General features: G+C 55.0%; 1 protein-coding gene across 1 annotated transcript in view; it reads left to right on the top strand.

The window, feature by feature from the left end:
* Positions 1-986: 986 nt before the first annotated feature.
* The window catches only part of FRMD5 (FERM domain containing 5), a gene marked incomplete at its 3' end in the record, with an annotated part of 11,870 nt that continues 1,383 nt past the window's right edge, over positions 987-11,473 (top strand). Inside the window, exons 1-9 of the mRNA XM_010023669.1 lie at positions 987-1,097; positions 1,616-1,658; positions 1,890-1,968; positions 4,912-5,009; positions 6,256-6,379; positions 6,918-7,005; positions 8,715-8,803; positions 9,625-9,688; positions 10,284-10,375. Coding sequence (XP_010021971.1) covers positions 1,652-1,658; positions 1,890-1,968; positions 4,912-5,009; positions 6,256-6,379; positions 6,918-7,005; positions 8,715-8,803; positions 9,625-9,688; positions 10,284-10,375 — 641 coding nt within the window. The remainder of the gene's footprint in view (positions 1,098-1,615; positions 1,659-1,889; positions 1,969-4,911; positions 5,010-6,255; positions 6,380-6,917; positions 7,006-8,714; positions 8,804-9,624; positions 9,689-10,283; positions 10,376-11,473) is intronic.

Raw genomic sequence — 11,473 nt, 5'->3', positions numbered from 1 at the left:
GAGAGTGGCTTAAAACCTTGTAATAAATCAGGGTGAGCTGAGCTGAGCTGAGCCAGGCCGGGGTTCACTGCGGAGCCCAGCCCGTGGCCAGCCCCAGCCACAGGCTCTGCCAGCAGGTTTTTGGCTGCTCCGCTGCATTTCAACAGCAGGGTCCAAAAGTCCAGTAATGTTCTACTTTGGGCTGAGCCTGGCAAGGTTCAGGGAGCCTTTCACTGCCAGGCTGCAAGGGCAGAGAATCACGGAATGGTTTGGGTTGAAGGGACCTTAAAGCTCCTCCAGCTCCAACCCCCGCCACGGGCAGGGACACCTTCCACTAGAGCAGGTTGCTCCAAGCCCCTGTGTCCAACCTGCCCTTGAACACTGCCAGGGATGGGGCAGCCACAGCTTCTCTGGGCACCCTGTGCCAGCGCCTCAGCACCCTCACAGGGAAGAGCTTCTGCCTCAGAGCTCATCTCAATCTCCCCTCTGGCTGGTTAAAGCCATTCCCTTTGTCCTGTCCCTGTTTGCTCTTATTATTGCTGAAAAGCTTAAACCAGGTGACGTACCCCCGAGGAAACCCCCTTGCCTGCGCCAGAGAGGGAGAAGAGGTAGATCCTGGTGACAGGAGCCCTGTTCTACCTTCCGCTCGATGGGGGACCTGCTTCACAGCTCTGCATCTCTGCAGATCAAAGGCTGCTCCTGACAGGTGACGGTGCCTCCTTCAGATAACACGAATTTCTGTTTCCTGACAAATACATTTAATATGTGCATTATCTGATCAAATAATCACTCCACAGACACCAACCATGCACTGAGGGAACTCCATGGGCCTGGAATTAACCCTTTCCCAGGGCTTGGTGCGATGTGTCAAATGTCCCTGCCTGTTAAATAGTGCTTCATGTAGTCACAAAGTGCAGGCTGCAGTTATAGAGCTGCTGAAATGAGTCTTCACCAGCCAGCTCCTCGGTTCCACCCTCCTCCTGCCCCTTCATAAATGAGTTTTTGTCCTGCAGAGAGATGCCAAGGGCCAGTACCTGTTCGACCTTCTCTGCCACCACCTGAACCTGCTGGAGAAGGACTACTTTGGCATCCGGTTTGTGGACCCTGACAAGCAAAGGGTGAGAGCTCGGGCTGGGCCATGGGAGTTCTTGCAACTGAGGCTTGTCCTTGCTGCTGCAGATGGAAACTGGAGCAGGAGGCAAACGGCTGCAATAAGACTTGGTTTAGGCTCCACTGATGTTTCCTCAGCATCAGGATGTGTGAGCCGGGAGAACTCACATGGCTCTTGGGTCGCTGTGCGAGGCGTGGAAGCATCTTATGTTTGCAAAGTGAGAGGATCTGATGCCACTGCAAAGGCGAAGGGGCAGGTCTCCTGACACAGGCTTTGCAGGACTATTTCTAGCACGGAGTCACGCTTTAACACCCAGGTTAGGCCAGGCAATGGCTTTGTGCCGAGGAGCCAAACACTGGGTAATGGGGAGGGAAACAAGACGTGTGAGTGCTTGGAGCCGAGTGCCCGCGGCAGGACCCTGCGGGATGCTCACACAGCTCTTGGCGCTGGTGCCTCAAAGGTCAATGTTATTAACTGAGAGTGTTTGTAACTGAATTTCTTTAATTACCTTCCTTTGCCTTTCAGCACTGGCTGGAATTTACCAAGTCGGTTGTGAAGCAGATGAGGGGTGAGTATTGTTGTGCAGACACCCCGGACACACAGGGGTCACTGCAGCCAGGAATGGCCCCATGCCCGTCCATCCCTCCTTACCCAGGGCAGCCCGGTGTGTTTGAGGGCAGCGGGGAGGGCATGGGAGACCCTGGCAGTATCCAAGCATCCCCTGGAGCGGGGTTATTGGGGAGGATGGGGAGGATGAGCCCTGCATCTGGTGATCGTGGTGCCACTGTTCTTGCTGCAGCCCAGCCTCCCTTCACCATGTGCTTCCGTGTCAAGTTCTACCCCACGGATCCCGCGGCTCTGAAGGAGGAGATCACCAGGTAAGGAGGGGGGCCTGGTGGTCCTGGCATGGTGGGACCAGCCAGCCCTGCACCGTTCGGCACTGGGGCAGTGAAGGTTTGGCCAAGGCAGGACCACGCTCTCAGCTTAGTTTTGTAGTCCAGGGAGAGCAGCAGCTATTTACATTCCCAAACAAACCTGAACGTTCCTGGGTTGTCCCAGCTTTGGTGGGAGTGTGGCACTCCCCACCCCTGTTCCGTTCAGGGAAGCCAGGAAGGTGGGTTCAAGCAGGAGCAACAATTCTCCTGTGAGAGTCCATTTTCTGCTTCTGCTAATGCTCTTGGCACTTGTGAATCGCATGGAAAAGTCAAGGGGTGATGGGCCAAGTTATTCCTGGGGAGATTCTGACTGGACACCAGAGGAAAATGTTCCCCAGTAAGAACAACCATCCACTGGAAGAATCTCCCCAGGGAAGTGGTGACTCCCCAGCACTGGACACTGTTAAGGTTCAGCTGGACAAGGTGCTGGGTCGTGCTGTACATAGAAAGGTTGGACCAGATGGTCCTCGAGGTCCTTTCCCACCTGGGATTCTATGAATCAGCTGTTAGTGCCACTGCCTGAGCACATCACGGCGTCACCATGTGTGAGAGGTCTGTCAGGAAGGGTCTGAGTGTCTCCAGTTCCCTTGACATCCCCTGGAAGTAATGATCCACATCCCTTTCCAGAAGGGGCATGGATGCTGCGGGAGGAGCAGGTGACAAACTGCGATGCAGAAAGGTGGCAGCACTCGTCTCAGGTTCCTGTCTTTAGGGGTTCTTCATGCTGCTCTTCCTGCCAGAAGGAAGGATGTGAAGAGCTCTCGCAGAGAAATCACAGCAGTTCTTGTGTTTCACACAAGGACCCAAACCCCAAAACTGAAGAGCCCCTTAAGATGCTGTTTGGAAGCCTGAGAAAGTTCCTGTTTGGGTCTGACCTCAGAGGGGAGATGCAGATCAGGAGGAAAGCATTTGTAAAGAGCCCTGTGCCCATTTGCTGGCCTCTTTAAAAGTGGCCTCACGTCCCGAGTGCCAGTCTCTCTGCTGCTGCCAGCACTTGTGCTGCAACCAGCTTACTTGGGTAGGATTGATCTCTTTGTTCATACAGGCACGTTCTGGGGGACCCACAGAAGTGTCCGGGAATAGTTTCACACAGAAGCATCTCCTGGTTCTGCTTAAGAGGCATTTACTTAGTTTGCAGATTTTACATTTGCTCCCAGCAAATACAACCCTGAGCAGCCTTAATTTAAATGTGAAATGGCCAAAGCCGTGCCTGCGAGTAACCCCGGCTGCTCCGTGGGCATTAAGCTGTGCACGCGGTATGTTAATTGTGTTTCTTTAATCAGAGCTTAGCAAACATCTGCACTTGTCAAGCACAGCCCAGAGAATTGAAATGCAGGTCAGGGCTTTACACGGTTGCAGGGTGGGAGCTGGAGCTGGACCCCAAGAGCATTGGGGTGGTGCTGGGGGCTGCTCAGCCCCTGGTCAGCTGGTGCAAGGCTCAGGGTGAGTCCTCCCCTCCTGTGTGCCTGGAAATCCTTCATCCTCTGCCTGGGGATGGAGCCAGCTCTGGAGCTCACTGACTGGAGCTCATAAATCACAGAGTCATGGAATGGTTTGTGTTGGAAAGGACTTTAAAGCTCCTCCAGTTCCAACCCCATGTTCTTCGCAGGGAAGAAATAACTCCCATCTTTAATGTTCTCATCCAAGGCAGCCTCATCCCACAGCCCAGCGCTGCTCTGGGAAGCTCGCCTTTCCAGGGAGTATTTCCAAGGCATAGACAAGGCTTTGGGAAACCTGTTTGGCACCTGCAGAATAGTTTTGTTTGTAAAACCAGCTCAGATGTCCAGACATTCCCTGTTTGAAGGAACGGGATTGCAGGGGCCATTAATGGGAGAATTAAACCCATTTGATTTGTATGGTTTCTGTGAGGTCTGTGACGGGGTCTGGGTCTGATGGTCCCAATGGGCCCCCCATGTGGGTGGGCTGCCCCTGCTTGCTGCAGGTCGAGGTGTGCCTGGCTTACACCTGGGCTTAAAATTCACTTTCCAGTGCACTGAGTCCACTTTAATATCTGAGTTTCTCTTTAATATATTTTATCTGTGAAAATTAGGAGTTTATCTTGTCATAAATAGGGATTTGGGAAATGAAGCATGACTGAGGCACTGCAGAGTGCAAGGCTGGTTATCTGCACACACTTCTGAGCTCCTTCACTCTCTGACTTAGGTTTTGCCATCAAAAGGTCCTTCCACAACGCGCTGCCACACGACTCAGCCCAGACTGTTACTGAGGTTTAAATTTATTCAAATGTGTAATTTTCCAACTCAGTTTATCTTTCACTGGGCTTTGGTGCACAGAGATAAGAGGCAGCTCACTGGAGATGATGGAGTGTTGCTCATCGGTGAGCACGGAGAGGGAAGAGGGTGTGTGTGCACAGGCCTGGAAGGACACAAACTTGGAAAGGACAAAATCACCTTATGGGAAGCTGAGCAGCAGCAAGGGCAGGGATGCAGGGCTGGGAAGTACAGCGGTGGCGGGTGGGCTCAGGACCACCAGAGCCCTCCAGAGCATCATCCCCGGGCACCCCAGCCCCTGGTGACAGCTCTTGGTGCCAGCAGCTCTGCCATGGCCGTGCTCGTGCAGATCTCCACCAACCCTCGGGCCGGGTGCCAGTCCCAGAGCAGGCACCATGTCCCTGTGGGCAGGAGCAGGGTTGGGATGTGCAGATGTAGCCCCAGCACCAGCCCTGACCCAGGAGCTGCCTGGTAATTAGCACTTGTTCACCCCTAGCAAGTGTAATGTCTTATAAATGGACTGCTTGGAGAGAACGTTAGTGCAGTGGCAGCTATTCCACATTAGTTAGTGTCTTGAGGCAGATATTCCACATTAAATTGCCTGTTTAGGTAGTTTAAACTTTGTTTAATAAATGGACTATCTCTCTGTCCTCAGGTACTTAGTCTTCCTGCAGATCAAAAGGGATCTCTACCACGGCCGTCTCCTCTGCAAGACTTCGGATGCTGCTTTGTTGGCCGCCTATATCCTTCAAGGTAATGCTTTATGACAAGATAAATTTGCTTTTCATGCTGAGCACTGATTACATTATTTCACTTACAACAGATCATTGCACCTAGAATACAAATGTCATCCCGCCAGCACAGGGCTCATGCTTCAAGGCCGTGCTTGTGTCGCGCAGGGCTGGCTGGAGGGGGTCTCCCCCACAGCCCGGCACTGCTGGATGCTCCCAGAGCCATCCTGACAGCACGGAGGTGGCCAGTGCAACACCCAGTGCACAGCGAGGGGCTGTCAGGCTGTTCGGGAGAGCTGGGAGGTGCTGGTGTGGTGGAGAAGCACCTTGATGTGCCATTAGCACTGTGATACAGTGCAGGCTTCCCCACCCAAGGGTGCTTGGCTTGATGCTGGTGCCCCTCTCTGCAGTCCCCTGGTCCCTGTGGTCATGTCCCCAGGATGAGTTGGGTAGATGCACCCTGGCACTCAAACCCCACAGATCTCAGCTCCAGAGCATTTTGGAGTTATCCCACAGGGCTGGTGTTCTTCCCCCTTTTAGTGCTTTGAGCTGGACACATTAAAATTAATGTCTCCACTTCACTTAGGACCTGAGACAGGAGGGAATTAAATGAGAGCAAGGTCCTTTCATTTCATGGATTGCTGAAAGTCCCGGCAGGAGACACAAACTACACAGAGCAACACCAGCAGTGACTGCGGCACAGGATGCTGGCACAGGGAGCGGGGTGCGTCAGCCCCTGCTGAGGAGGGAGCGGGGCTGAGCTGCTTGTCTCGGGCATTTCATAGAATCAGGGAATGGTTTGAGTTGTTCCCTCATGGGGAAGAACTGCCTCAGATCTCGTCTCAGTGTCCCCTCTGGCAGGTTCAAGCCATTCCCCTTGTCCTGTCCCTACATCCCTTGTCCAAAGCCCCTCTCCAGGTCTCCTGGAGCCCCTTTAGGCACTGGAGCTGCTCTAAGGTGTCCCCTTGAGGAGCCTTCTCTTCTCCAGCTGCCCCAGCCCAGCTCTCTCAGCCTGGCTCCAGAGCAGAGCTGCTCCAGCCCTCGCAGCAGCTCCGGGGCCTCCTCTGGCCTCGCTCCAGCAGCTCCACGTCCCTCTTGTGCTGTTCCCCAGAGCTGGGTCAGGGCTGCAGGGGGGGGTCCCCAGAGCACAGCAGAGGGGGGGAATCAAATGATCCCTCCTCTGATGGGAAGCGTGGCCAGGTTGGATGGGGGTGCTTGCTGTGCTCTGGGCTGTGCTGCTGTTCCTGACCAGCTCTGTCTCCTACCAGCCGAGATTGGGGACTATGACCCAGGAAAGCACCCAGAAGGCTACAGCTCCAAGTTCCAGTTCTTCCCCAAACACTCGGAGAAGCTGGAGAGGAAAATTGCAGAGATCCACAAGTCCGAGCTGAGGTACGGCTGGGGGCTGCTGCAGGATTATGGGTGCTTGGCTGAGTTGTATCCCAGTGGTGCCATGCGATGAGCACTCACTGCTCCCGTGTGTCAGGTCCAGCTGAGAGCCTGCAGTGCTCCTGGCAGCGCTGGTAAAGGCAAACCTGGAGAGCAGAGCGGCGTGGGGGAAGCAGGTCGAGGTGGGATTAACCTCCCAGAAACCCAGCCAACCCATGCCCTTAGTGCTGCTGCTGCCCAGCAAACTCCCCTTTCCTCCCATGAAGAAATGTCTGTACAGGACATTCAACCCTCCCTTTGCAGATGCCCTCAGCCTGGGTCCGTCCCAGCGCTGGGCTCAGCGTGTATCCTGCAGGATGAAACTGCAGGAGGCTGGGTTCCAGTGCTGGGCTCCTCCTGCTGATTGTGCTGAGGAATGTGGTGGGAACATGCCATGACTGATGCCTCTTGTCATTAACAGCAACCCCGTAGCTGAGGGCTGACTGTCATATCCATGTCTCCAATGGAGTGTTCTTCTTTTCCCTGTTTTTCCCTCCTGTAGCGGGCAGACACCAGCTATTTCAGAGCTGAATTTTCTCAGGAAAGCCCAGACTCTGGAGACCTACGGGGTTGATCCCCACCCTTGCAAGGTAAAACACTTTTCCTAATACTGTTGCTCAGGCTGGATTTCTCACTCCAGTAACAATCTGGTCCCAGTGCAGCGCTTGGCCTGTTTTAAACCGTCTCCAGCCTTAAAAACCAGCCCCAAACAGGCATCTGTGCAGGGAGGTGCAGAGATGTGAGTGCTCCAGAATCCTTCCAGAGGGTTTTTAGGGAAGCTGTAAGGAAGTGTTTTTATATGCAGACAGCTATGAAAGACAGCGGCTGATCATCATCTGCTGAAGCCTGTCATTTGGAGGCAGTAGCGAGGTCAGTAATGTGTCTGAGAAACCAGCAAGCGTTAATCTGCCAGAGACAGTCTATCACCCTGCTCCTCCCCGGCCAGTAATCCAGTTTGCTGTCTGAAATGCTTTTTATTGACTGCAGATGTCACTGCATGTGGATCTCTCTGGTCTCTTATAATCCCATCGCATGCAGGTGGATGTAGGATGCAGAGCAGGCAGAGAATGTTACTCTAAAGGCTCTGCTCTGTGGTCCCTTGTGGCTTTGAACTGAATTAGGCCTCATAAATACACAATTGTGGCAAATATACCTGGCCTGGGGAGCAGTGTCCCGTTTACCAGCAGCCTGTGATTGCCAGAGAGGATTTTCCAGGCTGGAGGAGCTGGGTCATGGTGCTGGTGCAGCTCTCCTGCGCTGACGGCTGTGTTGGGCCATGGTGCTCTGGGAGCGATGCAGTGTGGGCTTTGCTCCTGTTTCCCTGTGCCCCATTTAACATCCCAGCCCTTATCAAGCCCCCGTGTCCCCATATTGTCCCCCAGCAAAGGTGGTTTCTGCAAAGCTGAACAGAAAACCTCCTGCAGGACAGGGCTGCTGCATCTCAGACACGATGGGTTTGGGGGTTTACATCTTGCCTTGTGCAGGGTGGTGGCTGGAGGTTCAGGGCGCTCTGCTTTTGGCCATTCACCCTTGGCAGATCAAGATGGATTTCTGATCTAACCTGAATTTAAAACCAGATTGTTCTCTGCTCAGATTCAGAAGATCTTAGAACACCACTGGCTTCCTGCACTGCGCCAGCAGAGTACCTGCTCCCGGCATCCTGGGGTGGGAAGCAAATGGCAGAGATGTCTCACCTCTGGATTAATCCAGGGAAGGCAGAAGTGAGAGCAGAGCGGGAGGCTTGTACCCTCAGCTGGGGAGATCCTGCCATGCTTTCCCCAGAGAAAACATCACAGACATGAACATTGCTCTTCTGCAGCCTCCCCTGTAAAACTCCTTTACCTGCTTTTCCTGCCCAACGCACCAGAAATCCCAAGCCTGGTGTGCACCTTCCCTTCTGCTCAGCACCCTTCAAACCCCACCCGAGTGTCTGCTGGCCAAAGAAGAGTCAGGGTGCATCCAACAATCACTGATCATCCACAGCAGGTTCATAACACTGTTAGAATCCTGAGGGTCTGTGTGTACCACGCTCCAGGCAGTCGGTGAGCACTTCCCTGCAGTATGGATGTTGTGATCAACTCAAACTGCTGCCTTGTTCCGTACATGACACTGATTACTGGGTTTCAGCAGTCTCGGCGCCACCCAGCAGCAATGGCCCTGCAGGGCTCTGGGGCAGTCACAGCTAGCGGGGTTTGACTGTTTCCTGCTGTGATGAGTGGTGAGGGGGCTGTGGGGGCAGCCGAGCCCCGTCCAGCCCTGCCTGGACCCATTCTGATGAGAAATGGCTGTTGTCTTCCAGGACGTGTCGGGGAACGCAGCGTTTCTGGCCTTCACTCCCTTTGGCTTTGTTGTTCTGCAGGGAAACAAGAGAGTTCACTTCATCAAATGGTGAGTTCCCACCCGGCGTCACCCACAGTGCTCGCTCCTGCTCGCTCCGGTGTGAGACGTGTGTGGTGCTGCGGGGCAGGGCCATGAGAGCCCCCCAGCACCCCGGGGTGTTCGAGGGGTGCTCGGGTGAGCTCCCACAGACGGGACACATAGATCATCCCAGCTACAGCTGCCTTCCCCAGGTGTAGGGTGCTGGGCCCATAATGGACAGTGGTGAGTGCACCCGGTGCCCATGTCTGAGCTGGGACTGGGTACACCAGAGGACATGGAGGAGATTGATGCTGCAGCAGCTGAAAACCCCGTCCCGTGCCCTGCACACACGTGCAGCAGCACACCCGGGAGCTTGCACACCCGCTGCTCACAAGCAGGGGAGAAAACAAGTGATGCCACAGCCTGGTCCCGGTCAGGGCGCAGCGCGGCTCTCCTGTGCGAGCAGTGCGCTCTCTCCATTTGCTTTGTTGGCCCAGACTTCCTATTTTCTGCATTAAACTGCATGGTCTGCATTTGGCGGAGTCCCCTAAGTCCCCCCCAGCCCCTCTGAACCAGGTTCTGTTGTTCCTCAGTCTTTGCTGCATCTCAGATGTTGGCTGGGGTGTCCCTCGCAGCCGGCATTGCCACCAAGCCGGTCCCTGCTGACTCCAGGATGCCCCTTTTCCAGCAGCTGCTGGTTCCTGAGCCCGGGCTCCTCTCAGGGATGGGAAACAGGCTCCTGAAGCTGCTCTGCTGCCACCCCCAAAGCACCAGACCTGCAGCCCCTGTGCCGTGCCCGGGCTGTGGTGGGCTCCGTGCAGCCCCTCACCTGCCTGTCCTTGTCCTTTCAGGAATGAGGTGACCAAAATGAAATTCGAAGGGAAGACTTTCTATTTATACGTAAGTCAGAAAGAGGTGAGTGCTTCTGCTTCCCGTGGGAATCCCGAGCGCAGCCGGGTCTTACCTCAGCGGGTTCTCCATGGAGCGGGCAGGCTTCAGCCCTGCACTTGGCGGTGTGGGGATGGGACAGGGGCTGCGGGTTGGTGGCAGTGTTGGGGTTACCTTTGTGCTTTGGGTGCCTTGCTCTGGACATCAGAGCCTGCAGACCCTGGGTTCTGTGCCAGCACACGGGCTGCGTTCAGGGTTGTTGGAGTCATTCGTTACCACTACCCCTGGTTAACGGAGCCAGCCCGAGCAGCTCGGGCTGCACTTGGCTCCACACGAGCCTGGGGCTTGTAAAACTGTTTCTGGATATCCAAAACGGGGGTGACCCATAGAGGTGGGTGGCAGGTCACCAGTGCGTGCATCTGCCCACCCCTCGTGAGGTGCTGCTCTGGGTGCCGGGTGATGCTCCAACATCTGCCCATGTCCTGAGCGGCTCTGGAGGAGGATTTGCCCATGTCCATGCTGCTCTCCAGCTCCACTGCTCCAGCTCCATCCACACTCCAGCGTCCTGCCCCATGGGCACTGCTCGCTTGTTCCCCACTGACTCCCTGTCTTTCTCCTTTAGGAAAAGAAAATCGTTCTCACATATTTTGCCCCAACACCAGAAGCCTGCAAACACCTCTGGAAGTGTGGGATAGAAAACCAGGCTTTCTACAAGTAAGTGCCAGGCCATACGGGGGGGTGTGGTGGGTGTTCTGTCCTGACCACAGCACCCACCCGGGGCTGCAGCCAGCTCCTGGGGCTAAGGCACAGGCTGAGTCACCAGCCACCAAAAGCACTGGGAGTATTTTCTGGCCTAATCATCGAATCCCAGCCCGGTTTGTGCTGGAAGGGACCTTAAAGCTCCTCCAGCTCCAACCCCTGCCACGGGCAGGGCCACCTTCCACTAGAGCAGGTTGCTCCCAGCCCCTGTGTCCAACCTGGCCTTGAACACTGCCAGGGATGGGGGATGGATTTTCAAACTGCCTTCACAGGGGCTGTTTGTCCTGAATCCTGCACAGAAATCCCCAAGGAAGTGGAGCCGAGCCCTGGGGTGCTTTAGAGCTGCCTTGTAATGGGGAAGGCTGAAAACTGGCAGAAATAATCTGCTCTGAGCTCTTTGGGAACAAGTTAATGGGAGTATCCAAGGGACCCGGGAGCTGACGTGCATCCTGGGCTGCTGGGGACGGTGGCTCCAGGGACCATCCCCACCACTGCTGGCTTTGGGGGGTTCTCTGGGCTGCAGCTCCTGCCTTGGGAGCATGGGAATGGCGGTGTCCTTCCTGGAGCTCTGCGCTCCCCAGTTTGTGGCCACCAAAGCAGCTTTCCTGCCCCCAGTGTGGTTAATGGGGCTGCACAACCTGCCCCAAGCCAGGGAGGTGCCAGGTGGGAAGTTTGGCTTTCCCACCCTGTTCATGTTGTGGCTAAGCCCAGCGTGCTCTGTGCTTTGTAATGAGTTTTCCTTTAATGAGCAAGGCGCAGATAAAGCGTGTGATGTTTTCTCCCTGGGAATACTGCAATCAGCAGCCACAATCAGCAGGTTCCATTTCTCATTATATTAACATGAAATGAAATTGCAATATTGCTTTACAAATCTCCTCGTGATTAATCATGTCAGTGAATTACCACTGGGTTATGCACCCGGTGGGGTGGGCCGGGACAAGGGGCTGGCTCCCATGGGGTGAGGAAGGGATGGCTCTGTCCCTCCCAGAGGATTTACCCGCTGCTGGTTGGAGAAGGGCTCGTGTCCCACAGTCCAGGGACACCACGCCGGTG

This window comes from Nestor notabilis, unplaced genomic scaffold (genome assembly GCF_000696875.1).
Source record: "Nestor notabilis isolate BGI_N333 unplaced genomic scaffold, ASM69687v1 scaffold17881, whole genome shotgun sequence".
NCBI classification, from domain to species: domain Eukaryota; kingdom Metazoa; phylum Chordata; class Aves; order Psittaciformes; family Psittacidae; genus Nestor; species Nestor notabilis.
Note: the sequence above shows the minus strand (reverse complement) of the source record. Positions and strands in the feature narration are given on the sequence as shown.